The following is a 27,630-nucleotide window of genomic DNA, read 5'->3' on the forward strand; positions in this document are numbered from 1 at the left end:
TGCAAAATCCATTTGTATTAGGGTTTAAAAATTGCACTTAATGAGTCAGCTTTGCATATATTCTACAAGACTGACTATTTATTGGTTAGGTTTGATACAGCTCTATAGCTAAATGAGGATGGACAGTAAGATGTTATTGCTTTAGCAAGACAGAAAAGTTTCTGTACTAGCAGAGATGATGTTTCCTGAAGAATTTATAAACACTGGATTGTAAAATCAAGTGTTGTTGTGTACAGGTTATATTAACTGATCAGTAAATTACAGCATTTACTTTAGCTGTTTTCCAGACTGTCCTAAGGATTGGGTTTACATACATAGCAGCAATTCACAGCTTAGAAAATCTCTTAAGTTATATATCATACAATATGTCTTTTTGAAATGAAAGTACTGTATCAGCTAAAATAGCCTTTTCATAGAATGACAAAATGGTTGGGGTTGAAAAGGGGCCCCTGGAGATCATGTAGTTCAATGCCCTTGCTAAAGCAGGCTCACCTATTGCAGGTTGCATGGGTTTTTAGTGTCTCCAGGGAAGGAGACTCCACAGCCCCTGTGGGTAGCCTGTTCCAGTGCTCTGTCACCCTCAGTGTAAAGGTTTTCTTTTTAGACAGGTGGAACTTCCTGTCTTTCAGTTTGTACCACTGTCCCACGTCCTGTCAGTGAGCACCTCTGAGCAGTGTCTGGCCCCACTGTTTCCACACCCATCATTAAGATACTTGTATGCATTGGTAAGATTTCTTCCCAGTCATCTCCAGGCTAAACAGGCAAAGCTTCCTCAGACTTTCCTCTAAAGATGGGTACTTCAGTTCCCTAGCCTCACAGGTTTAAAGGCTGATCAGGCTACATCATGAATGTTACTGAGCATTTCCCAGATTTTTGCTGCCAAAAAGTAAAAACTGTTTACTGCAGGACTTCTCAATGGACTACATTGAATTCTTGTTTGTTAAACCCTGGTTAGAAGGAGTCTGCCTCAAAAACACCCTGATGATCTGGACATCAGAGCTCAGAGCTGGTCTGTCCTATCCACTCCATCCTAATACCTCTATGCACATCTTCTCTAAATCTTGGGATATGCAGTGCAGATTAAAGGAGCAGTGTTTCCTCTGAAGGAACTAAACACTGCTTGCTTAATTGTGTTTGTAGGTGAGTCTTTATCTGCTTTCCCATGCAATGACTCTTGTCCCTGGCTGGCTAAGTGACTTACTGTATTCTAGTAAGTACTAAGCTCTGTTGTTTTACCTGTGAGAGAAACATGTTTGGAGCAGCAGCAAGAGCATTGGGTGTTCCTTGTGCTTAATCAGGGGTGTGGAGAAAGTCCTACTTTTGCCATAATGGGCTTGTGTCTCTTGTTACCAAATGCTCTCCTGAAAACAAGGTTGTTCTCATTTTGTGGTCTTGTCAGCTTCAATATTAAGCTTCTTTGAAGAACCCAGAGATTGTGTGGGGACCCTATGCTGCCAAAGAATTTTAAATCAGTGAAAGAAACTTGCTTACTTTGGCAACATCAAAGACTGGGGAACCTGTCCAGTGACAGATCACTGAATCAAGTTTTTTAAATAAATCAACAGTCCAAGTCATCTAAATCACAGTATTTCAGCAGCACTAACTCCAGAAAGGAAATATTACAGTAGCTTAGGTGAGTGAGATTAATGCATATTAATACAGATTATGGATGATTAGGTAGAAGTAAAATATTTTTCTAAAGTTACTGTCTGGCATGTCTTTACTGCTACTGCTTATAGTGCTCAGTATTTTGCTTCTAAGCATTGAAAGGAATAGTGTGGTTTAGAAATCTAAAAATGCTATGTGTAACTAACAGTCCTCATTCCTGAGTAAGATGGTCAGCTTCAATAGAAGAGTTTTGCAATTGTGTAAAATTAAGGTAAATAAAGTTAGGTATTTATTGAGGAGCAATATTTTTTGGATAGAGCATAACTAGTCCTTAACTATTAAGTTTGACACAGGCTGTATAAGAGCATACACATGGATGAAAAAATCTGATGTTTAATTATCTTAACCATTTTGTAATTTAATATAGCTCATAACCCTGTTATTTTAGTTCCAATTCCAACTAAAATTATAATCCTTTTATGTAACAAATAAAAACAAAACCCCAGAAACTATCCTTCACATCTCTGTTATCTTTGGTTCAAGTTGCAGCAAAATGAGCAGCCTGCCTCACTGAAATGCACCTTCATGTGAGGGACAAGTCAGATTGGAAAATAGAAGAACCTGATTAGTTTAATGGTAGTTTGAATTGTGTCATGGGATCTCAAAAAGAAAGAAAATGTCCAGATTTTCTGCTTGTATGTTACACTGCATAGTGAAAGAAAGATCACACATTAATATTGTACTATTAACTTTTAATGGATATTTGCCCAATCCTACTAATACTGAAAGACAAATACAGTGGTGGCTAAAAAAAAAACACTGGCAAAACAAATCTCTTGTGGACCAAACTAGTCAAGTTTGAAAGCAAACTAGGATCACAAGTGAAGGGTTTTCATTAAATTGAGTGGGTACTGAGTATTATGTGGGCTCTAAACTTTATGAAACCAGCTTCAGGCACATGCAAAGCAGATTTTTCCAAAAGTAGAGGAAAGGGAAAGGCAAGTAATCCTACTGAATTGCAAAGTCATGGCTCAGATGTCTGTTCCTCCTGTGCCTGTCCCTGGAGGAGATGAGGACCACCTGTTTGAGAAGATCACGCTGCAGCACAGCTGATCTCTCTCCTGCTGTCTTCCTATGAAACCCTAGAGACTGGCCACCGAGTATGGTGGCAGGAGCAGTAACTATTTGCAAGGGCCAAATGGCAGCTATTTGCAGGAGCTCTTGCCTGGGCCCATCTCCTCAAAGCAGTGTGCTGTGCTTCGCAGGGCTGCTCATATCTGCTTCCTCCTCTCCCTGCGGCAGGGAAAGCTTCATCTTCCCCACACGCTGAGCAGCAGCCTGGGACACAGTGTAGGGCGAGTGGCTTGTTGTTTACAAGGGGAGTGCTAAACATGAGCATAATTAAAGTTTTTAGAGGGAGGTGGAGAAGAGCTTTTTTGGCACACGGTTTGGCTGTTTGTTGTATCGGAAAGGGGATGGCTCCTGGCCACGGAAGTGGGAAGAGGCTGCTGCGTGGGGGAGCGGTGCGGACAGCAGGACACAGCACCCTGGGGAGCTGTAGGACAGGAAGAGAGGTCCCGAGGCAGTGGTGGTAGTTTCCACTCCCAAGGTCAGATCATCCTGAGCGAGGCAGGAAGGGGCTGCCTTTGGGAGAGAACAGGAAATCGTGCGAGATTTCCATGCATGTGTCCGCTGAGGCTGTTCCTGTTCACACCTGTCCTCATCTCCCTTTTGAACCAGCCCAGCTGCCTGATATTTACCTTTGCTTGTGCTGCAGGGCAGGCCTTGTAGGCTTCACTATTACCAAAGCCTTTTAGTAATTTGGCTGACTTTTCAGGCTGGAAAAAACCTTGTTGTGTATTGTTTTTCCTACTTTTGTGATATGTAAAAACTGATTTTAAAAGAAGTTTTGATTACACTAGGAGTTTTAAAAAATAATTGTTTTCCTTGGGTAAGGCAGTGAAATATAAGTCTCACATCTCTGACGCTTTGAGAAGGTGGGATTGTTTTTCAGTGTTTTTTATGCTTCACAGTGAATGTGTAGAGTTTGTCTAAGCTAGGTTCCAATTGTGAATCTGTTATAGGACAGTGCTTCCAAATGGTAAAATAAAAATCAGTAATCCGACTTCCTTTAGATCATAAAATTATAGAAATAACATCATCCAAGTCATGATAGTTGTCATGTCAGAAATTATACTAATAAACAGATCTATCAGTTACCCAGATCAAGTGAAGTAGTTACACAGGGTAAACATACAGGCTAATTCCTCCCTTAATCCTGCAAACATGTCATGATTTTGGGGTAATTTTTGAGTCAGATGGTTTGCCCTTGTAAGTTTCTGGAGTTTCATGTAGTTCTCTTGGGGGCTGCTGAGCTGATACAAAACACTTTGTCGGAGTTTGGATATCTTTCTCAAATTGTAAATCTAGCTCTCATTTTAGTTGTCCTACTTACTGTTTTCCTATTCAGCCTCTTTTTCTTCATATTGTCCGCATGTTTGACCTTCTGCAGGTTGTCTTCATATTGATCCTCTCTGGTCAATATGGTGTGCTGTCCTCAGGGGTAAGAGGATGAAACCAGAAAGAGATGTTGGACAGTGAGATTGTAAAACATCTAATCTGAAATATCTGTATTTATATCACTTGAATTGAGAGATGAGTTTAACTGATGGTTTTTAAATACTTCAAAGTTTTGTGTGTGGCAAATACGGCTCCAGTTTGTCCTAGATTTATAGTTCTTGTTTTGAGATTGGACACTTACTTTGTCACTAGTGGGCCTTGGCTAAATTTTGCATTCATGCCTGTGTAAAAACAAATATGAGAGATAGTTGTCAAAATGTGTTTGTTACAGTTACCTTCCTTGTTGCCAGACTTGGAAAGTACTGATCATGTGCACCCAGTGTTGAGCACTGCCAGGGAGTCCTAATGGTAGAGTCTCTGAGAACAATCTCTTGAGTACTTGCCTGCTCTTCATGTGGAAAGGTAATTCTGTTCCAGGCTAATGCTTAGTGTGATTTTCTGGAAAGTGCAAAGGCTGAGTCAAAAGTAGGTACATTCAATTGTCGGGAGCAAATCCCACTGGCTCCGTGGGAAGATAAAGAACAGTTGCTGGCAATGCAAGGAAGCTGATGCTTTCACTGGCCAGATGAAGCTCCTGCATGTGTGATGCACTGGGAAGCAGTGTGTCCCTGCGTTTAGAGGGGTGGTGCTGTTCTATTTCTACTTCACTTTTTTTTCTTTCTTTCTTTCCCTTTCCTTCAAAGAAGTTGTAGCTGTGCATTTAAAAAGAGCAGTTCTGTTGCTGAATTTAGAACTTAGAATTCCCAGTGGAGCTGCACACGGGCTTTGTTCTCCGCAAGCCGGTCGCTCTTTCACGTGTGTGTTTATAACTGGTCTGGGAAGGGAAGTGATTTGAAACTTTGTCCGAATCGCTTCGACCGCGTCTCCGTTGCCGAGGGTGCCTGTGTACACCGAGGCGCACGGCTCGGGGGTAGATGCAGGTCATGGCTCCGGGAGAGAAAGCTCTCCCGGAGGCCAGACCGGAACCCGTGTCGGGGCGGACCTGCCCGCAGCGCCGGGCTCTTTGTCTGCGCCCGGCCGGCCGGCAGCACAGCGCGGTCGGTGGCTCGGCGGGCCCTCGTTAGCGCTGCCCGGCCTTTCAGCAGGCTGGTGTTTTATCCCGCCTAGCCCACGCTATTCTCCCCGGCTTTAAGCCTGTTATTCACAGGCGGCCGTGCACCGGGGGCACGGCACGGCGGCTGAGCTTTAATTGCGCGCCCCGCTCCGATTTACGGGGGTCAGGGGGGAAAGCGCCGGGCTGCCAGCGCGCTTCACCTGGCGGCGACCGTCACCTTCCATTTAAACAAGTTCGAGAAACGCGTAAAGCGGCGTTTTGTGTTTGTTTTGCTTTGTCGCTGTTTGGCGTTCGGTTTGGAGCCGGTGTTTTTGGAAGCGGTTCGGCGGTGATTTGCTGGAGGCCGGTGTGTGTGCGGCGGGGGTTCCCGTGCCGCGGCCGCGCAGGTGCCGGGAGCGGGCGGGCGCTGATTGAGGGAAGCAGATGGCAGCGCTCGGTGGCCGCCGGCCAGCGGAGCAGGTGCTGGTCACGTGGCCGCGGGTTGCCGGGGCGACGCCAGCGCTCTCGGCGTGCGGATGAAAAGGCGAAGGGGGCCCCGCTTCAGCTGCGGCTTTTTGTGCCATTGGTGGCAGCCAGAGCGGAAACAAGCGCCGGCGGGGAGGGAGGGGAGCCCGCCGGGCACCGAGCGACGGAGGGAGGGACGCGCGCTGCCCGGCCCCGCCGCCTCTCGGGGCTCGCCCTCTGCCCGCGCTCCTCCCGCCGTGCCAAACTCTGCCCCCGCGGTGCCCGCGCTCTTTGCGCCGTGTCGAACTCTTCCCCCCACATCCCCTTTCATTTTTAATTCTTTTTTAAATTTTCACAGTTTAAGGTGGGCTTTTTTTGAGCTGTGTCGAGTCCTATTAATTTCACAGGATTGTTAGGCTTAGAAGGCACCTCTGGAGATCATCTCATCCAAGCCCCTTGCCAAGTCAGGGTCACCTAGAGCAGGTGACACAGGAAGGTGTCCAGGTGGGTTTTGAGTCTCCTCTCCAGGGAGGGAGACTCCACAACTTCTCTGGGCAGCCTGTTCAGTGCTCTGCCACCCTCAATGTAAGAAAGTTCTTCCTCATGTTGAGGCAGAACTTCTGCTTTTGTTTCTGGCCATTGCTCCTTGTCCTGTCACTGTGCACCACTGAAGAGAGTCTGGCACCATTTTCTTGATACCTGCTATTGAGATGCTTATATGCATTAATGAATCACAGAATTCTTAGGAATGGAAGTGACCTCTGTAGATTATCTAGTCTCAGTTGTCTTTTTAAACAGGCCCAGCTCCCACAGTCTCTCCTCTTAAGAGAGATGCTCCAGACCCCTAATCATCACTGTGCCCCTCTTCTGTATCCTATTCACTAGCTCCTTGTCTTTGTTTCACTGAGGAGTCCAGAACTGGACACAGTACTCCAGATATGGCCTCAGTAGGGCTAAGTAGAGACAATTTTGCAATAATACAAATCCATGCTCAAAACTCACAGTCTTTTCATGTGTAATTTTTTTAAATTTTTTTTTTTTAACTTGGAAATCAGTGCTAGTTTATGCATAGGCTGCAAGGAGAAAATAATGCTGTAGCCAAGTTGTCAGAGTCCTGAAGAGACATATGACTGTACTGGAAAATTTTAAATTACAGATCCAAAATACACTGTTGGTGGGCTAATGCACTGATCAAAATGAACAAACTTAAAGCTGTTGTTTAAATGAGAAATTACAAATATGAGGATCATGAAGAAAAAACAAACCTGGGCACTTTCCCAGGTATGAAAGTAAAGTGATGAGAATGTAGAAGCCATATAAAAGTGTCTTATATAGTGCTTGGTGACCTGTGCTTGCCATGTGTCAGGTACCAGTACACAGCTCTGCTCTGCTGTCAGCCATCTCAGCAACTTCCCATATCAAGCCCCTCACACTGGAAATGGGCTGCTGGGAGCTGACCACAAAAAACAGTAAAAACCTGCCTCAGACTCAAAGTCTAGATGTGCTTTCAAATGCTACCTTCTACCATCGATTTTTGTTGCCATTTAAAAATTTCCCCCCTGCCATGCTGCAGATCATTTCAGTTCGTGATTTGGTGACTGTGTATTTAAAGCTGTATTTTGATACATATGTCTTCACCCATTTCCAAGCCAATGAGGGCAACTGGAGACAGTCCCAGCTCTTCAGGTGATGAATGTATTCATGGGGGAGGAAAGGAAGGAACTACACTCAAAACATCATTGTCAGTGGATATAGCTTTCTGGTATTGTGTAGATGCTGAGGTGCTAGCTGGGTGTTTCTTTCCCCCTGTACAAGCTGTAGTTACATGTATTGAAGCTGTATGGGTGCCCTCAGCACTGACACTAAAGTGCATTTCCTGCTTGGAAATAGCAGGGATTGTAGAAGAAGATGAATTCAGTCCTTTGTTTTGGTAACGCTTGCCCTGGTTCTGCTTACCTGGGCTGCACAGTTAATACAAGATAAGCACATGTGTAATCCTGTTTCTCTTCTCATGGGTCAGGTTGTCCAAACACTGCTTTCAGAAAGTGCAGGTTCTGAAGAGAGCAGCTCTTCCTTTCCCATCTCATATTTAGTTCCTTGTTGGGTACACATCGAGTGTCGCTGTCTAAGGTCTTGAAGGAAAGAAGGGAGGTGTCTGTTCTTAAGGCTTGTGTAGTGATGGCCCATGCATCACTGATTTTGCAGTAACTTTGAAATACTTAAGAAAGGCAGTTGAAAATAATGAAGTCACTCAAAACAAACATCTCACGGATCAACTGTTTTTTAAACACCTCTTGCTTATATTTTTCTACAAATGCTGATTAAAAATACCTCTGTTTCAGTAGCAAGAAGCAAGATTCAGAAGCCAGTGCTGCGAAGAAAAAGGTTAACAAGGGAAAGGAAGGTTCTGAAAACTCAGATTTGGAAAAAACTCCACCACCATCACCTCATCCTGAAGATGAAGATGATCCAGGAGTTCAGGTAATGCTATTGTTGAAGTTCATTGTAGGCATTGACAACTTAGAAGCATAAAACACTATTTCTTGTGGTCTTCATTACAGAGATACAGGTATTTGGATAATTTCTGTGTTGTTTACAAAGAAGGTGAGAAATGAAAATCCACATGGTGAATATTTTACAAAAACAAGTATTTTTCATCATAATTTTGCTTTACAGTCTTGTTGCTTGCAGATATGTGTATACTGCTGCTGCTGTTATCACACATTCTCTTTGATTGCTGTTGCAGTTATGATGCTGAATGTTCTGTTCTGTAGACTTAATAGTAGACTTCTGTGCTATTACAAGGTCTTGCTTATAAGCTTGGTGTTTATTCTTGCATTGGCTTTGCAAACCTTCTGAAATCAAGAATGAGGTGTGCCAGAGCAGAGTGTTGGAAATATGCATTTCAGGCACTTGTAGCTACACTGCTTTAGTGGATGAAGGGCTTTTTTTGCAGGACTACCAGTCATGGACTCACATTGATTCATTTTTCTTGACCACTGCACACCTATCACCTTCTGTCCAACCTTTGTTTCACGTAAAGCAAATCTGGAAATAGAGTAGCACAAATTTTGTGTGTTCTGTCATTTGGCATGTTTAAGAAGTGGTCAGCTCCTGGCTTGCTTCTGCTGGCAGTGTTTAGAGGGGGCACTAAAAATAAGAATCCCCTCATGAAGAAGTAGGGACAAATTGTGGTGGGGAAAGTATGAGACTCCTATGTAGTCATACCAGTGTACATGAAATGCACTGCATTTGTCCTTTGCACATCAGGTTGTGGATGGATTGCTTCTGGTTATGAGAGATATTCAGACCAATGATCAATTGGGAGTGGTCAAAGTAGCCTGGTGAAGACTTTGGCAAACAGTTGTCCTACAAAAACATGGTTTATGCCCTTCCTCCCACTATTTTCAATAAGAATGTACTAAATAATGAAATGTGAGCAATCTAGTATATTCTAGTTAAAAACAAAAGAAGCAGTAGAAGAGCGTGCTCTTCCTGACTCCTTCAAATGGTGTATTCTGAATTAGAGAACTTGAGTTAAACCATGCAGATATTAAAGTGTTTGAAGAATTAACTTTTCTGTTCTGTGCTGCAAATCTCTGCCAGCTTGATTGATGACACTGGCAAAAGATGAAGAAACTTCAGGGGTTCGGATGGGTTTTTTGGGTTAGTTTGTAGGTGATTATATTCCATTTATAATTCAACATTTCTGCATGGATTGCTTGTTTTCAGTCTAGTGGAACAAAACCTTTCTTTTTTGTCAAACACAATTGAGTGATGTTTTATTTTGATTTATTATTATTTTGATTTTTTTTTTTTTTGTAAATAGAAGTGCTAAGGCACTTGCATCACTTTTTTTAATTAAATGTAGCAGAGTAGTTCAGGAAACTTTCTGTTTCTTGCACAGTGTATGCTATAATGCACTTCTTTGCATGAACTTAGGAAAGCGTTCCAACCATGTTTGCTGGGACAGCTACAGTTAATAAACTTGTTATGTATTTCTCAACTGAGATTGATGTTACTCAGTTGTCTAAGACACAGTTGCTTTCTTAGTGTTAAATCCTGAGCCTTGTGTAGAGATATTAGGTAGTAATGCACAGTGATGCATTGTTTTCTTTAAAGAGGAGAAATACTTGTGTGTTATGCAGGTTTTTTATATTCCATGATCAAACCTATTACTCACCTTCCTACCAGTAGATCAGTTAATGAGTTAATCTGGTGCAGGTAAATACATGCACAGTTTCTGTCAACAGCCCATAACAATTGCAAAACCACATTGAATGTAAGAGGAAACAGGAAGTTCATCAAGTCGAAAAAATATCAAATAAAGGCTACCATTATGTTTTAGGTATTCTTTCTGTTAGGGAAATGGAAGAAGCGATTTTTCGCACCAAAAATAATGGTAAGACTTACCTACAGAGTCAGAAGAAAATTGGTATTTTCCCATCAGTGATCATGTAAATCAAGATGCAAATTTGTCAAGTGTTACTATTTTGAAGTATAAAAATATTGTTTTCTGGAAACCCCCATAAGTTACTGCATTAAAGGTAGAAGTCACGTCACCATTGTTTAAAAGGGTGATGTAAGCTTAGCCTTTGCTCAAAATTTTCATTTTCAGTTAAATAAATAATTTCTATTTTTGTGAAGTGCACCAAGTATATATGCTTTAAAAAGAATGATTAGTTATCTAAAAGTAAGTATTTGACTTTGTCTATGTATATTGAGAGACTCAGCTGCGTAAGTCTGTTAAACAAGCTACATAAGTATTTGCATGTATCAGTGAAGATGTGCAGTGGCTGAGAAAGATGTATAAATAAGTAGTGTTAAATATATAAATATGTAGTGTATCAAGTCATTAAGATGGGTTTTTTTTAACATTTGATAGTCAACATAATTTTAATGTATACATTACTCCATTAAGATATTTGAAGCTCAGTTGACAGTTTTCTTCAGCAACATATGCTTACAGCTTTTCAAATATATAACCTGATGCAGACTATCTGGGAAGTTGAATTTTATTGTTGTAAAAACAATACCCAGCACTGAACATCAAGTTGCAAATTCTGTCCAATGCATGTTTCTGTATTTTACAGGTTGTTTTGTGCAATACTGCTAAAGCTTTATCTCATCCTTGTGGTGAGGGTATGGGAGCACAGAAATCATGTTTTCAATTTGGGGTGGTTCAAGTTTTCCATTCTCCTCTATTAGTTTGGGGTCTTTTCCCATGCTGTGCTGCAGGATGCCTTTCTGAACAGTGCTGGGTCAGTGAAGTGAGGAAATCGTATTTCATTGTGTTTCCCCTACAAGATAATCCCGGTACAACTGGGTGGATGGGGAGAGGGGGAAAGCGTGTTGTCACTGCTTAGCAACACAGTGGGCCATGCTGTGGAAAGGTGGTGTTTGGCTGCTGCACTGGCCATCTGTCAAAGTTTGTTACAGATGTGATTGGAGAGGTGCAGCTTCTTGGGTTTTAATTGCTTTCTGAGATAGGCTTCCTAATTTTTTAAGGTAGTTTCAGTAATGTGAAAAAATGCCCCCCTACTTTCCAGCTTAGAACAGGCATAAAGTCAATTTTTATTTGTGGTTGGTTTTTCATTTCATTTTAGGTTTCTGTTGTTTTTTCCTTGCAGAATTTAAGAACGGCTAACAGGTGGGAATGGTAATGTCCTGAGACTGCTTTTTCTATCAGGGTGTTGTAGAAATTATAGCATTTACTGCACACTAATGTATTTGAGACACACAGAGAAGTTTTCTTGGTTATTCTGGTTCTCATCAGTTTTGTTTCTCATGAAAAATATGAATGCTTTCTGTTCAGAAACGACGCTCCAGCAGGCAGGTGAAGAGGAAGCGTTATACTGAAGACCTGGAGTTCAAGATTTCAGATGAGGAGGCTGATGATGCTGATGCTGCTGGAAGAGACTCTCCTTCAAATACTTCTCAGTCAGAGCAACAGGTCAGATATGGACAGGCTGGAAAGGTGGCCATAACTGCAGCATTCAGAAATCAAATATGTGAAATATCCTGAAATGTGATTGATGGAATGTGCCACAAGGCATTAGTTTTTGTATTCTTAAAGAATATATCAACTCATGGCTTTGTTTGCAAGCTGATGATATACAGCTTGAAAGTTCAAGCTGAGTTCTTTGGAATTAGTGATCCCTAGGTAAAGGAAACCAAAACTGTACTGCTAGAAATCTAGAATGTACTTCTGTGAATTCAGTGGTCTGGCTTCTGTGACTTTAATAAACCACTCAAGCTTGTCCCCTGCTGCTAGGCACCATAAGAACTCCTTTATGAAATTACTGCCTTGTAGTACCCAGCAGGGTACACTTTATTCTCCGTGCAATGTAAATGATGGATAAAATAGTTTGAATAAGATGAGGGGTAATACTGTAGAAATGACTGTTGTAACAATCTCATTGTTTTGTAGTGCTTTTTCAAAGAACTACTTCATTTAACTGATGACCTATTGGAGAATATATCCATGTTCTTTGGTATTTCATTTGGCAATTTGTTAAGCCTTGTGAAATATTGTATGTGATCTCCATTGTTAATTGTGTTTTATCAGAAGGACAGTTGGGATGGTTTGCCTCCCGTTGCAATAGTGAATTAATGTAATAGAGAATTGCAGGCAGTTTTGAGAGCGATCGTGTCGACACCTGTACTGCCAACTAGAGCTTCTGAACATCATCTACTGTTTAGACTGTACGGTGCTGAAAGCATTTTAGGACAGGGGAAGTGCTCATGTTGTTATATATGTTTATCTGTGCACATCAGCCTTCTTAACTGAGGGAGCTGGAGTTGCAGTAGGTCTTAAAAATGAGCTTAAACAAGTATCCTTTGATCATTTATTATGGTATTAAATCTCTTTGAATCCTCAAAGTTCTCATGCTAGCAGGAGAATGTCCTGTTGGTATTAAGCTTCTGTTACAAAAAATTATTTTAAAGTTTTTCTAACAAATGAAGTCTTTAACAAAGATGCACTCCCGTGACTCTTGTATGCTCTTTATGATGTAGGAATCTGCTGATGCTGAAGGTCCTATTGTGGAGAAAATCATGAGTAGCCGTTTAGTCAAGAAAAAGGTAAAACATTTTTCTTCCCCTTGTATTTAAAATAGGCTAAGCATATTTCTTCTGAAGCCCTTACTCAGTTCTTAAAATGCCTTGGATATTCCCAATTAAAAAACTGTTCTGTTGAACAGAGGAGGTTCCCTGAAAGTGTATTCAGATGGTATGCAACATGTTTTTCAGTAGACATACACAAAACAGATTGTTTAATCTTTTACTTGTTTCTTGCTTTTTTTGGATAAAAAATTTGAGTTTTGCAAATATACATGCTTGAGTGAAATCTGTGGTGCTCTTCATTTCAGAGTGATATTCCATAGGAGTTTGAGGAATGAGAGCACTCAAAAACCCATGCCCATCATTTTTGCATCTTTTGATGTCAGTTGTGCTTGGCAGCTGAAAAAAATTTACATGTGACCAAGTATGATATTCATCACAGGTGATGAATATTTTCCTTGTCACTATGCTAAGATGGTGAAAGAAACACTTGAGTTCAGTGTGGTTCCCTTATAATTCTGCCCTGCCTCCTAGCTAAGTTCTTATTTTGCTTACAGATTGTTCTAATCTGCTTCTCAACTTGATTGGCCTTTGCACTTCCAAAGTACTAGGGCTCTGAGAAGGAAGTAGAAAAGAACTTATTCCAAAAAGGGCATGATTATAGATACTATTGTGGAGCTAATTCTCTGACTTTTGTGCTACAGTTGGACAGAAAACTTTCTGACTTAGACTGATACAGCATCATGTTGATCTTTGTTAACCAGCAATTCATCTTTGCCTCAGTGTTAATTTTCAAATTGGAGAAAGGAAATTTGCCTTTATTAATGGATTTCTTTTTTCAGTGTTCTGGTGGTTTGGGGTTTGTGTTTGGGTTTTTGTTTGATTTTCTTGGGCAAGGTTGGGGGTGTGTGAGTTCAATTTTATTACTACTGTCCTAACATAATTAACAATTTTGTAAACCTACATTCATTTTAATGTCACGAGTTCCTGTGATTCAATCTGTCCTGTTTATGCATCTTCCAGCATAAGCTTCTAAGGCTTTTTGGAGTGTTTTTCTCTTAATTTTTTTTTAAGTCTAGAGCTGTATTTTGTGTTTCAAATCATAGGCTTATTTTTCAGATAAACTTGAGGCAATATAAAGTGAGTATTTACTTGTCCTGATGGTCTGCTAGGCAGGAGAGGAGGATGTGGTCCTTTCATAAATGTCTTTACAGGGGAAGCTGTTTTTCACCAATTATTCTTCCCTTCTTCCTCTCCCCTGCAAACAAAGGTGTGATTACTCATGGGGAGTGTGTATTTTGCTGCAGTTTGTGGGAAGTAGTTGGTCTGCTGCCTACATGTCTTTGATTGCAAGCTCTGCTGGAGGCAAGCTCTATTTTGAGCTTTTTCTTTAATGTTTTTTATGGATTGTATTTGCAGGTTTGAGGGGTGTCTCTTCTTTCCCTGCTCTTCTCCCCAACCCTCTTCTCCAAATTTCAAAAAAAAAAATGGATTTCAGGATGTTAATATTTAACATCTGAAGTATCCAACTGTGCTTTTATTAAAGGTCTTTTACACTCTTACTAACGTCATCAAAACCCTGGTTGTTAGATTACTAATCAAAGTAAAATTGCTGCGATCAGGACCAGTGCATAAAATAAACACGAGGAGAGGCTTCACTAGGAAACCTTTCAGTGGATTAGGTTGTAACAAAGATGTTGCATTCAAGTAAAGGACATTAGATAATGAGTACGCTTTTGGAGCAATATTCTTATCATAAAATCATGCTGGTTTTCTGAGAAATAGCCTTAGTCTAGCTCTGGAGTTACCAGATAGGATGCAGCCCTGTACTTGCAGCCATTTTTGAAACATACAGAGTAAAAGGTTGAGCTGAGTTCCTGTTTGAAGTAAAAAAGGTGGTGTTTTTCACAGTTATTCCTAATGTGGAATGTTGAATTCCCTTGAATACTCTTTCTTCTTGCAGAAAGCATGAAGTATGTGTATCACTCTCTTTCCAAACCTGATGAGTTTGGATGTTGAAATTTTTCATTCAGTCCCCTTTGAATTCCTGCTTCTTAACTTTGAAAATGAATAGCTAGAACTGATTATGCTATCCAGCAGAAAGAGCACATATTTTGGAAATACAGGGAGTTGGTGGAACCCTGTACTTGCATGTTAAACATGTGAATGTCTCTTTTTGCCTACTAGTACATGTGAGAATTAGAACTAATTGAAATGTGTATGAAACCTGTATCTCTTCCTCAAATAAGTTTACAATTTTGGGCTGTTTATCAATTGAGGTGGTTGGGTTTTGTGTGTTGCTTTGCATCTGTTATTAATGAGTTCTTTCTGCTGTTTTTCTGGTAGTTGATAGTTCTGGTGGTTTGGGGTATTTCATGGTTTGTTTTTTTTCTTAGGTTTTGTTGGTTGGTTGGGTTTTTTTGCTTTTTTTTCCTTTTTTTTGTCTCTACACTTGAGTGGCTTATAAAACTAATTTTTGCCTTAGCAGTGTTACTGTTAAACCTCTGTGGCAACGGCATGCCAGATTATGTGCTTTTGAATATTTGCTTGAATGAGGGAGTCATTTGTTTCTTCAATTATCTGCAGAGACTGTGAATCAGATCCTGGCCACACCTGGAAATGATAATTTGAAGTGTCCTGCATTCCCCAAGTCTGCCATGTGTTATTTTAGGATGTCTGTGTAATCAGTTTGGGGAAGATTTTGCATAAATGCTCTATCTCACCCTTTTGCCTGGTTAATATATGTGTACAGGTAGTGAGGAGTGCACAGTGACACCAGAGGTATAAGCTGCTGTCTCATACACCCTAAAGTGATGTACTGTTAACCTCTGCTTGAGTGCTGACAGTTGTAATTTGGTTAAATTTTTGGAAGAGGGCATAAGGGCTGAATGGCAGACTAAGATTTTAAAAATATTTTTTCTGAAGTACTTTTTGCTTAGGTGAATCTTTCATGCACTCTTATGGAACATCTAATAACATAGACCAGTTAACATTACCTATTAGACAATACAAAATTGTGTTTTACTCATGAGAGTTACAGCATTTATCAAGATGTGCATTGTAAATTATTATTATTAAGTTGGCAGCTGACAGAAAATATGTTTGACTGAAATGCTGCTGAGGGGAGTGAAGTTGGTTAATATGAAACCTCTATATAAAGGTGTTTAATGATGTTGTCATTGTAATACTGATGGATCTCAAAGGATTCTGGTTTAAGAGTAATCAAAGAGACTTGGCTGTAATACATTTTAGATAATAAAAGAAGTTAATGTCTTAAAATTAGGGTTGACTTCTTAAAGACTAATTTTGCCTCAGGGCAATGAATAGGTTCCAATAATGTGGTCTCCAGCTTCTTTTTTCAATGCAGTTTTGATGTCTAAATATTAATATCATCTTGAGAAAGGCTCTTCTGAATTTTTTGTTTTACAAAGAATCTTGATAGTCTTCAGATTTCTTTCCTTTAACAATGTCTTTGTGAGTGTCAGAGAATTTCTCCCCTGTGTTTGGGTTTAGAGGATGGTTTGGAGAGCTTATCTACTTTGATGGAAGATTCAAGATCAAGAGGTAGCACCAGGAATCTTCTTCCATTCCTTTAGGGGAGAAATAGGCAGAATCTGGTATTGTTTCTCTCTCTCTAGGAAGGAGTACAAACAGACTGTACTGGAGTGATGTAAATACTAAACTGAAACTCCCTTGCTAATCAGGAAGTAAAGGAATACTGTGTGAATCAGGGACTGGGAATGCATGAACTTCACTGTGCTAGAACACAGTTTAATGCAGCTGCTACTGTTGTTCTTTAATTGCACTGCTGTGGAGGTGAAATCTAGCCAGCAACTAAAAATGACAGGTCAAGTTTCAGAGTAGTCCCTCTTGTGTGCGTGTGTGTGTGTGTTTGTATTTTAAATATATGTAGAAAAATAACAAAAGTTGTTGATTTATGCAGCAGTCAACAGTTTTGCCTGTTTAATGCTGCGTACACAGTATTTATTACAGATGATGTTGTCCCTGATGAAATGTTTGAACCAGAAAATGCTGCTCTGTTTAAAATTTTCCTAAAGTTCATTAGTGAAAACAAACAGTTAATGTTGTGACATAATCTGAATTCTAAATGTGTGCCTGGTGCACTGTCCTTAGTTTGTCCTGTGGCTGGGTTAAGGAGCAATTCAACAAAGTATTACATGCCATATGTTATGCAATACTTTGGCACCAGGGATAAGTTAAGGGTAGCTCAACTCTTAGCACTGAATGCCCTTGGTTTTGCTGCTTTATGTCACAACTTTAACCTTGCTTTAAATGTAGTTTTTGGGTGTTAATTTAATTTGGCTGCTCTGTATGTGAGACATCTTGCCTGAGTGAATTTAATTGCACCATTGAGTAAAACTAAAGCCATGAACACTGATGCACTACAATTCTAGCAGAGGTATAAGGTTTAGTTTTATATGGCTTCTTGTTTGGAGTTATTAACTATATGGAGGAATAAACCCCCTTTAAAACTCTTTTTTAAAACATTACAAAACCCACAATGTAAAGTTGCCATGAGCCAGCCAAAAATAATACATATGGCATTCAGGAGTGCAGTTGCTAATTGGCTGCTGCCTGAGAAAATGGTACACTTGGCTTCTACTTAACACTGTGGGTTTGGCAGAAAGCCAGATTTGGGGTGAGGTTGTGAATGAAGCTGCATGTGGTTAGGGAGGAGTTCAAATGATTCATGTCTTGGAAGTTGTAGTAAGCAGTGCAGTATGTACTTGGGTAAGCAGCTGGAGGAAACTCCTCACCCATGTCCTCCCCCACAAACCTTTTCCTACACCTCCACTTGTGTCTCTGTGTGGGGACCATAGTCCATATCTCAGATAGTTTTTAAATAGTTTAATAAGTTGGGCTGTTTAGAGATTTAATTCATGTTTCAATATTTCTTTTCTTTTAGACGGAGAACGGAGAGGAAGTAGAAGTAGAGGAATTCTATGTAAAGTACAAAAACTTGTAAGTAAAGTTATGGGTTTGATTGCTATCCTTAAGTTCATATAACTTCCAAATAGCATTCAAAACTGGTTTTGTAACTGATACAAATTATTATCAAACTTTAAGCATATCTAATGTTTAATCCAAAACAGTGACAAATAAACAGGGGATTACCTTACATTGGTGGTACAGGGTTTGACAGTGTTGTATTAATTTGTGTTCTCTCCAAAATTAAATCCACAGGTTAAATTGCTCTGCTATTAAATACTTAAAGACTCATTATGCATGCAGGCTCATGAGCACACACCTGTGCTATGTAGGTCTAACTGCAAGTCTAGAGTGTGTGCAAACTACTCAAACATAACCCTTGATGTTGTATCAAAAACAAGATTTATGTTAAACAAAATGTCTAGGATAACAAACAAACGAGATGGCTTTCAATATTCCAGCAGATCGTTACCCCTCCATGACAGGAATGTAATCGTGGTGAGAGCAGCATGTTGTTTCACTTCTGGACTCTAAAACTGCAATGCAATCAGTATTTAAAATAAAATGCTTCATAGCTGGATAAGCTCACTTTTCTTTTAGGAAAATAGCACAGCTTGTGTATTTTTACCAAATTTTCTGTCTGAGAGACAGAAATCTGCTTTAAGGGTACTTGTGGCAGCTAACTGCATGTAGTTGACTTCACTTTAAATATGCTGTCATTTTTGCATCCTTTGCACTATATTGTTGATTATAAAATGTTTAATTGCTTAATTATGCTTTGTTTAGTTTTATTACATAGACATAATTTTTGTGTTAACTGTGCTGTCTTAGCACTAGAGCTTTTGACAGACTAAATTTATGGAGTGGGGCAAGTCACTTTGGCAGAGATACTGTTCCTTCTTCTATGTTGTTACTGTGGAACTGCATTTACAAGGGGGTTTTCTTTTCTCTCTGTCAGTCTTGAAAGACTCACAAGTAATTTTGAGTTACAATGCTGTTCCCACAAAAAAATGATATAGGATGGTAGTACTTAAAATATTTGCATCTTTTGGTTAACTTATGAAAATACTACTTTTTGCTAGAATATGATGTTAAATAGTGACTTTACCATATGTGTCTTGTATAGTAATTATGTTTTAAATATGTCCAATAAAAACATCCTAGTTTTGTGCCAAATTAAGTATAGAGGGTATGTTTTCAAATTTTGAGTGGGAGTTGTTTCTATTTCCTGACAAGTTTCTCTATTAGTAAGTATAATTACTTTGAGTAAAGATGATTGGTTAAAAACCTCTATGGTAAAGAAGATAGTGTCAAGTTTTCCAAGCATAGCACCATGACATGTTGGAAAGATCTAGTTATCCTAGTGGAATAAATCAGGAGTGCAATGGAAGCAGAGTTTTGAGTAAGATTTTTCTGTTTCATCTTCTAGTTCTTACCTTCACTGTCAGTGGGCATCTGTGGAAGAGCTGGACAAAGACAAGAGAATTCAGCAGAAGATTAAGCGGTTTAAGGCAAAACAGGGCCAGAATAAATTCCTTTCTGAAGTACGATTTGTTTGTTTGTTTGTTTTGGGTGTTTAAGGAATATTCTTAAGAATTCTTGTTCTGTATGCAAGCAGAACATTTTTAATAACTCTGTGATATATCAGTAGCACCTATTCTGGTATAAAACATAAAGCATTCTGGATGCAAGTCTTGCAAGTTTAGGAAAGTCAAGTTTATGAAAGTCATCTATCCTGATAGTATGCTTTTTCCTATAGTTTTGGTTGTTGTTTTTTTTTTCCTTTAAGTGAGTGGCTAGTTATTAGCCTTGTAAGCCTGACTGAATCAGTACCATGTCTTTTTTCTCAGGAGCTGATTATGCCAGAAGAAATGCATGCTTGTTTTTATGTTATGGACTGCTGCTCACTAGGGATTCAAAGCTTTTTATCATCAATTTAATTTCACTTAGAGCCATAAGCAGTAAAGTGGCAGGGGTCCTGTCAATAAAAGACCAGATCTGCTGATTTGTGTCTCTGAAAGATTACCTTTTAGAAAAATGCTGTCTTTTAAGAAAAAAAAATAGTCTTCATGAGCTACTGTGTTTATTTATTTATATTTATTTTTACTGTATCATTCAAGCTGAAACAAAAAAACCTGTTGCAAATTGAAAACTTCCACCTGTTCTAAGTGAAGATAGCTGGAATTGTTTCCATTTTCTCTTTTTAATATATTTCCAAGTGGATCACAAGTTACTGTAAATATTTGGAATTTGTCATTGTTTCAGAAAAAACTCTTAAAATATACAGTCTTTAGTCCTTTTGGCTGTGTTTTCGGTTGAAGTGGATCTTAAAACTTAAAATGAAATGCAATGCTTTAGTATGGCAGAGAATCCTGTAAGTTGTTTAAGGCATAGGAACGAACCTGACAAATTGTGATTTTTAGAGAAACTGTGTATGCATGCATTGTGTTTTCTCTGCTTTTGAAATAATAATCTTTAAATCTTGCTTGTAAAGCGTTAGGCAATTCCTGTAGTTAAAATAATCCAAAGGCACTTAGTGTACAAGGCTCTAATTTCTTTATTGCAAGCTGTAGTTTTCAAGAATGCTAAATGCATTGCATGCCATAAGCCTTTTCGATTGCTCATTAGTGAATTGTAATTTCACACTTCATTTAAAATATTCTTAAACATTCTCTCACAGTAAAAGGTTTCACACAGTAATTAAGAGGCCCAGTTAACAAAGTCTGAGAAGTCTGATTCCCTCACGGGGAATGATCTTGCTGAATTGTAGCATTTCAATTAACATGTTGAAGTTTGCCAAATATAAATTCTGTGTCACCGTGACCCAAAATATTATTGCCTGGTGAAATATATAATCATTTTCCCTCTCAGGAAGGGCTAATAGAGATATCTTTTATATTTTTGCCTCTCTCCTTGAACAGATTGATGATGAGCTTTTTAATCCAGATTATGTGGAAGTTGATCGAATCATGGATTTTTCACGTAGCACAGATGATAATGGAGAGGTAAACAAAACATTGTTTAGTGACTCTCTAGTCATACAGACATTGTGTTTAGAATTTCTTGTTTAAATTCTATATATTAATATTATTATTATTATCTAATATATTAATTAGACTTTATTAAACATTTACAGAAACTACCACAGTATATATGTATATAAAATAGGAACATGTTTGAGAAAACATTGGCTAATGTAGCAGTTTCTCTTAAATAAAGATGGTTAAGTGAGAATTCCAAACTTTTTAATAAGTTACCTATTTTTTTAAAAAAAGGACACAAAACAACCAACCAAAAGACAAGAACAACGAAGAAGTTATTTAATATTGTAGATACATTGAAGATATTTAATATCGTGGAAATATGATGTTCATGCATGTAATGCAGAATTTAAATGAAAATTGCAAGAAGGAGTCTTAGCTAAATGTCATAATGGTTTAGACAACCTGTTACAGAAGAAGTCCTGAGCTCACTGTTACTTCATTTTTAATGACTTGTTCTGCAAAGAAGATGATTTTGTCTTCCAGGAGATTCCTTTTTGTTCCTGGGAGAATAGAAAACTTCACTGGCAGTGTCACTGTTTCCATGTTGCTCTGTCAGTGATGGTGACTTGGTTGACTTGTCTGTTATGAAGTTTCTGATGATGCTGATAAAACAGTTGATTTTTAATTACGTAGTAAAGCATAGAATTTTAAGGGCTGAAATGGGAATATTGTTTTGCTTCTAAATTTTAGTCTAACCTTACTGATTTCAAATGTGTTATTCTCAATTTGGTGGTAAGCCTGCATTCTCCAGGTTCTCATCTTACTTTGTTAGGTTGTCAAGGTGTCAGCCTGCTGTTTGCTTATCCTTCTGGCTGAGTCAGGCATTCAGGTCTGATCAAGCTTTTTGAATGTCATCTAGCCTGTAGATCTCCTGTAAAAAGGGTACACTTTTATTCTTTCTGTATTGTGAGATAATGTAATTTTTGTCTTAACAAAGCCTGTCACACATTATCTGGTGAAGTGGTGTTCGCTTCCTTACGAAGACAGCACTTGGGAGCTCAAGCAAGACATCGACCAAGCCAAGATCGAAGAATTTGAGAAACTGATGTCTAGGGAGCCAGAAATGGAGCGTGTGGTAAGAATTGGCTCTATATAGAGGATTTTATTTGAAAATAGTAAAGTAATGTGGTCTTTTAGAAACCACTAATGGGATTTGCTGTATTTGAAACAGGAGCGACCTCCTGCCGATGACTGGAAGAAATCGGAGAGTTCCAGGGAGTATAAAAACAATAACAAACTCAGGGAATACCAGTTGGAGGGAGTAAACTGGCTTCTTTTCAATTGGTACAACACGTACGTAAAACATAGCTTACTGCTGAATCCTGCTTTGGAAAAGCTTTTATTTGAAGCTTATTTAAAATAGCAGCCTTTTAAAGTAACCTGCTAAAGTGAGATTTTAGAATCGTTTATGTGGCTCATTTTTTGCTGCAGGAGTCATATCCAAATTAATTTGGGGTGGAACATGAATATTTCAGATAGATTGTTGTAGCAAATGCTTTGGGTTTATGCATGCCCCTGCTGCTCCTTCCTCCCCCTTGTGAACTTGAGAGGTAGATAGAAGGGATATATCCATGCTGACTGCATCACAAATCATAACATTTGTTTAAAATGCAAAATATTATGATGCCTTTTCATTCTAGAAGTATCTGGTTTACTCAGGTTATTGCCTTACTAATTTTCTATGTTTTAGGTTAGGAATAAATAATTCAGCCAGTTTTTATTCTTGTTTTCAGACGAAACTGCATTTTAGCAGATGAAATGGGGTTGGGAAAGACTATCCAGTCCATTACGTTTCTCTATGAGATATATTTGAAAGGAATCCATGGTCCTTTCTTGGTTATTGCACCATTGTCCACAATTCCCAACTGGGAAAGGGAGTTCCGCACCTGGACAGAGTTGAATGTGGTTGTGTATCATGGGAGTCAGGCGAGTCGGCGGACCATTCAGTTGTATGAAATGTATTTCAAAGATCCACAGGTAAAAAATCTTCATGACTTTTCTTTTTCTCTTTTTTTGTATATGTTTTATGGTTGCTTATTTATTTAAGGATCAATTAGTTTTTCAGTACTGGTGTGTTAGGCTTCAGTTAGAAATACAGATAAATGTATTAAGAATGCTTTTTAATAGTGGCCAGTATCTCTCTGGGAATAAAGGGGCACCATGAAATGGTGCAACTTTTGTTTAGAGTTTCATTCTTTCATGCAAGGCTTTTGTTAGTTTGTGTTTCTGAGAGGAGCTGGCAGAAGAGATTCTTAATGGAAAAACTCCTGTAAGTGGAACTAAGCTTAAAAATCAATCTTTGCCTACCGTTCCAGGAAAGACCTGCTTGCAGAAATTAAACTTGTCAATGCCTCTTTATCAAATTTTGTAAGTCAGATATATGTTGAATGTGTGTTACTGTGCGTAGGTTGAATAGTTGTGAGTGAAGGAAAGCAGAAATTACTAGGGGTAGAAACAGAAAACAGAAGCTAAGAGGAGCAGCAGATCCCTACTCCTAAGTGCATGTCTTTTCCCAGGGTAAACAGAATTAAGGGAAATAAAATGTGCATACATTGAATGTTATTGCAGAACAATAAAATCTGCCTCACGTAAGAGAGAAAAAGGGTAGAAGTTAAACCTGTGGAGTACTATTTTCAGCTGAGCTTTAAAAAGTCATAGTGGTGAATTCATACATTTAGATTTTCTTAAAAACATTTTATTTTACACTACTGGACATTTTGATTAATAAACTAGAGAGATATAAAATCAATATGGCTCACATTAAGTGGATTTAAAACTGGCTAGCTGATATTTCTTGATGTAATTGTTAATGAGAAGTGATTTGCATTTCCAGCATAGTTCTTCAGGGATTGGTTCATGTCCATGAGCTATATAACTTACCAATGACCTGAAAGAAAACACAAAATCATTACTGAAGAAGTTTTCAAATGACACAAAGATGTGGAGAGTGGTAAATGATTAAGACAGTTCATGGATACAGAGTAAGCTGTATTACTTAATAAATTGGATCCAATTTAGCAATACTCAGAATAGCTAAATACAGGGCTGTCTATGGACAAGAAATAAAGATGATTCTTACCATAGGGAGAACTCCACTCTGGGAAGGCTGTAAGACAAAAGCAGATCTTTTTTGTCATGGCACATGACCAGTTAAACCACTGTGACACCGTGGTTAAAAGGGCTGGTGTAGTGAAAGTGCATGGGAGAAAACAAATCTTTAATATAAAGATGAGAAAAGCATTCTCCTCACTGTCAGTGATGTGATCAGTGGTCCAGTTCTGCTTAGTTCTCACTTCATGCCCTCAAAGTGCGTTGAAAAACCAGTCTTAGAGCAAAGCTCTGAGAGAGATTGCAAGATAGAAAATATGCTTTTACAGGTAAAAAACTGATTAAAAACTGTTTTGAAGGTATGACTGTGGCACAACTTGACATGCCGTTAGGGCAAACAGAAAGAACTATGTATTTAAACATAGTAGAGAAACACATAGTAATTTATGTTAGTTAGAAGTTACAGCTGTGTGGTCTAGAAAATTACTGTTTTCTCAGCAATTTATCAAAGAAACTTTTAAATCAAAATCATATTTGTGTTTGTTGAAGATTTATTTGAGTAACAGTTGCTTTACTGAGGTCTGGTGGGCTAGAGAAGTTGGGTATGTCCCAGTCCACAGCAGGAGTGCGGGAGCTAGATGATCTTGAAGGTCCCAGTCCAGGCCATTCTATTAATCTCTAATATTCTTTATAATAATTCTCACATTTAGCTTCTTACCTAGATGTATAATACACAAATGAAGTGGAATTGAAATCAGTTTTTCTGATTTTAAAATTCTTAGCAGAGATTGATATTTTATATAATTTAAAAATTTGGTTTATACAAATGCTGTCTCTGCTGAATTGTTTCCTGTGTTAAAAATCATATTTGTTTGCTATTTGAATGGTGCTTGTTCTCAGCATGTTCTTCCCCTTAGCAGTTACTTAGCATGAAGCCTGAAGGAATGTCATCTGAAAAATCCCACTTACTGTGCAAATTCTTAGTTATTTTGGCAATGTTGTTTCATTGATTTAAAGGTAACTAAAGGGATCTACAGTAAGATGCAGCAGAAAGTTTTGTTCCCCCATCGCCATATTCTTAACTCAATTCTTGCCGTGAACATGGCAGTCATTTTACCCCGTAGTGAGTAATGACAAAGCACTCATGGCACAGAAAAATGAATGATTTTCTGCTGGCTTTGCTCCCTGAACTGTCTTAAGAGTTGAATCAGACAATTACTGCATTTAGGGATAAAGGAGAAATGGAAAGAACTCATCCTTTTTGTGGCAGCTAGCTTAGATGTGTCACAAAATCACCTTCTGTGTTCCATTCTTTGTAAGAGTGTCAGCTGTGAAACACATGGTGGAAACCAAATTACAGGGAAGAAATCTCCATGTTCTGAAAAAAAGAGTCCCCATAGTGTTCACTCTGTCATTCTCCGAAGTACCATCACTGGGAATAGGACGGGAGACAAAAAGGGAGTGAAAGACATGGCTTAGCAGCATCATTTCTAGTTCCCTTGCCAGACACATCAACCCAGACATCAGGCATCTTTGGCTTTTTAGGTCTTAATATGAAAAGAGGCTTCTCAATCTGAGCTGTTTCTCAAAAAGACAATTGGACATTGAGAGTGTGTGAGTGGCTTTTGAAGGGCAGTAACAACAGAGAATGTGCATAAGAAACACATGTGCGGTAGTGTGATTTTTCAGGGTCAGCCCCAGTTACCAGAGTCAAGTTGTTGTGAAATGCTAAAGAGTAGTCAATAATAAAATAAGTTTCTGCAGTGGTGTGACTTCATCAGTAAGGACATGGTGTTGTCAGAGACATTCTGTTGTGAGAAGAGGTTCACATAGAGAAGCTTGTTCTGGTGTTCTTGACCAATATAACTGAAAGGTCTTCCTAGGGGCCCTTCCCTGTTTGGAATATCAAACAAACCATGTGTTTTTTCTGTATTATCCTACCTCTGAGAAGGAGTTCTGCTTTAAGATTACAAAACCTATGTGTGCCAAATACAGCTAATGACAGAGACTTGGAAAAGAGCTGACTTGGTTTGTGGTGGAAATTTACTTGGCTCGTGAAAAGGTTACAGCATTTCAGTTTGCTGGCTTTCAAAGCTGCCCACTTAGTGTATCTTCATCTGCTGTTTGTTAAGTAACAGCTTTTTTTGCCCCTAACAAGATAAATATTTCTGGACTATGCCACAAGAAAGCATTGTTGAGCAGGTCATTACTCTCTCTGAAATGTTCTTGATTTGAGTAGGCAGATTTAATGCTGAGTTCAGGATATCAGGTTTTCAATCATTTCATTGAGTCAGTAGCCAGTTCTGATCCCCGTGGTTTGGAGAGGATTATATGCAGGTCACTTATAAAAGGATTCAGTCTTGCACAGGTCTAAGGGAAGAAATGGTCACCTTACTGTAAAATATGTGTTTCTTTTGAAATGTATTCAATATACAACCCATGACAGAGTCCTTTGAAAATGTGGAATAGCTTTGAACTTGTGTAATGCTCATCCTTACAGAGACAGTTTTTCTGCACAGACCCAGTGACACTGGAGATACCAAGTTACATTTTTCTTTGAACAGCATTGGGAAGAAGCTTAGCATAATGTCAGAAAGATGCTCATTTCATGTTCCTGAATAAACTTTATTCAGGGTTTTTTTTTAAACTGTCTTTATATCAGTGCTGAAAATAAGACTGAACTAATGAACCAGTGAATATGGTGTCAGACATCAAGTTAATTGTCCTGTTGAACTTTGTTTAACACAGACTTAGGAAAGTATTATGGAATTGTATGCAGATACACATTCTGCAATTAAAAGCTCAGATATTTGCTTCTGCTGAAGCTGTTCACTAGAGTTGTTGTAGATTCCCCATCCCTGGAAGTGTTCAAGGCCAGATGGAACAGAACTTTAAGCAACCTGGTCTAGTGGAAGGCATCCCTGCTCATGGCAGGGGTGTTGGAACTAGATGGTCTTCAAGGTCCCTTCCAATCCAAGCCATTCTATGAACTGTAGGTGTTTTGAATCCCGAGTGTCTACTGGGGAAAAAAATTATAAACAGTGAGCACAATATTCAAATAGTCATAAAAAACAAACCTTAATGCACTTTTGCTGTATTTGGATTGTTTGGGAGGACCTTCATGTACCTTCAATTCAAGTAAAAAGAGAATTCTCTTGATGAAGTCTGAAAACCTTATTTCAATATTGCAGTAATACATTAATGCCTCAAGGCATTAGTATAATCCATATGAATTACAACTGAAATACTTGTAAAACTTCTTGGTAATCAATGTGCAGTGATACTGTAGGCCTATTTACAGGATTAAAAACAGCTATCATGAAGCCAGTAGCAAGCTTACAGAATTGGATTTCCCCATTTAGTCAGGAACAATGACTTAATTTGCTTTAAATGTCTTGTCCATTCTACTATTTTGTAATTTTAAAAAATAAAATTTGAAGGTGAAACAAATTGCTTCCTTTCTTTGCCAGGGAGTTTATTTTTAACATTTGCTGTTCTTTTTAGGGTCGTGTGATAAAGGGGTCCTACAAGTTCCATGCCATTATCACAACATTTGAAATGATCTTGACTGACTGCCCAGAGCTGCGTAACATTCCATGGCGTTGCGTGGTCATTGATGAGGCCCACAGGCTGAAAAACAGGAACTGTAAGCTTTTGGAAGGACTCAAGATGATGGATCTGGTCAGTGTGAATCTCTCTAATCTTTGAGTCTTCTGTAGTTTTATTACTTCTGATTTATGGTTTAATCAAAAAGTAAAATAAAAGGGTTTTTTCTCAAGTAAATCATCAGGTTTTAAGAAGAACAAAAGAATGCAGATGAGAAAGTATAAAATACCTGGA

General features: G+C 38.7%; 1 protein-coding gene across 9 annotated transcripts in view; it reads left to right on the forward strand.

The window, feature by feature from the left end:
* Positions 1-27,630, forward strand: part of CHD7 (chromodomain helicase DNA binding protein 7) — a 131,496-nt gene that overhangs the window by 75,078 nt on the left and 28,788 nt on the right. For 8 of the 9 annotated variants that reach the window (XM_077185916.1, XM_077185905.1, XM_077185932.1 and 5 more), the window contains 10 exons: positions 8,029-8,167; positions 11,502-11,639; positions 12,704-12,769; positions 17,676-17,731; positions 19,128-19,242; positions 20,620-20,703; positions 21,680-21,817; positions 21,914-22,035; positions 22,476-22,719; positions 27,295-27,471. In XM_077185916.1, the coding sequence (XP_077042031.1) occupies positions 8,029-8,167; positions 11,502-11,639; positions 12,704-12,769; positions 17,676-17,731; positions 19,128-19,242; positions 20,620-20,703; positions 21,680-21,817; positions 21,914-22,035; positions 22,476-22,719; positions 27,295-27,471 (1,279 nt within the window). The remainder of the gene's footprint in view (positions 1-8,028; positions 8,168-11,501; positions 11,640-12,703; positions 12,770-17,675; positions 17,732-19,127; positions 19,243-20,619; positions 20,704-21,679; positions 21,818-21,913; positions 22,036-22,475; positions 22,720-27,294; positions 27,472-27,630) is intronic. The other variant, XM_077185919.1, reaches the window with a different exon arrangement.

The sequence above is a fragment of the Agelaius phoeniceus genome, chromosome 1 (genome assembly GCF_051311805.1).
Source record: "Agelaius phoeniceus isolate bAgePho1 chromosome 1, bAgePho1.hap1, whole genome shotgun sequence".
NCBI lineage: Eukaryota > Metazoa > Chordata > Aves > Passeriformes > Icteridae > Agelaius > Agelaius phoeniceus.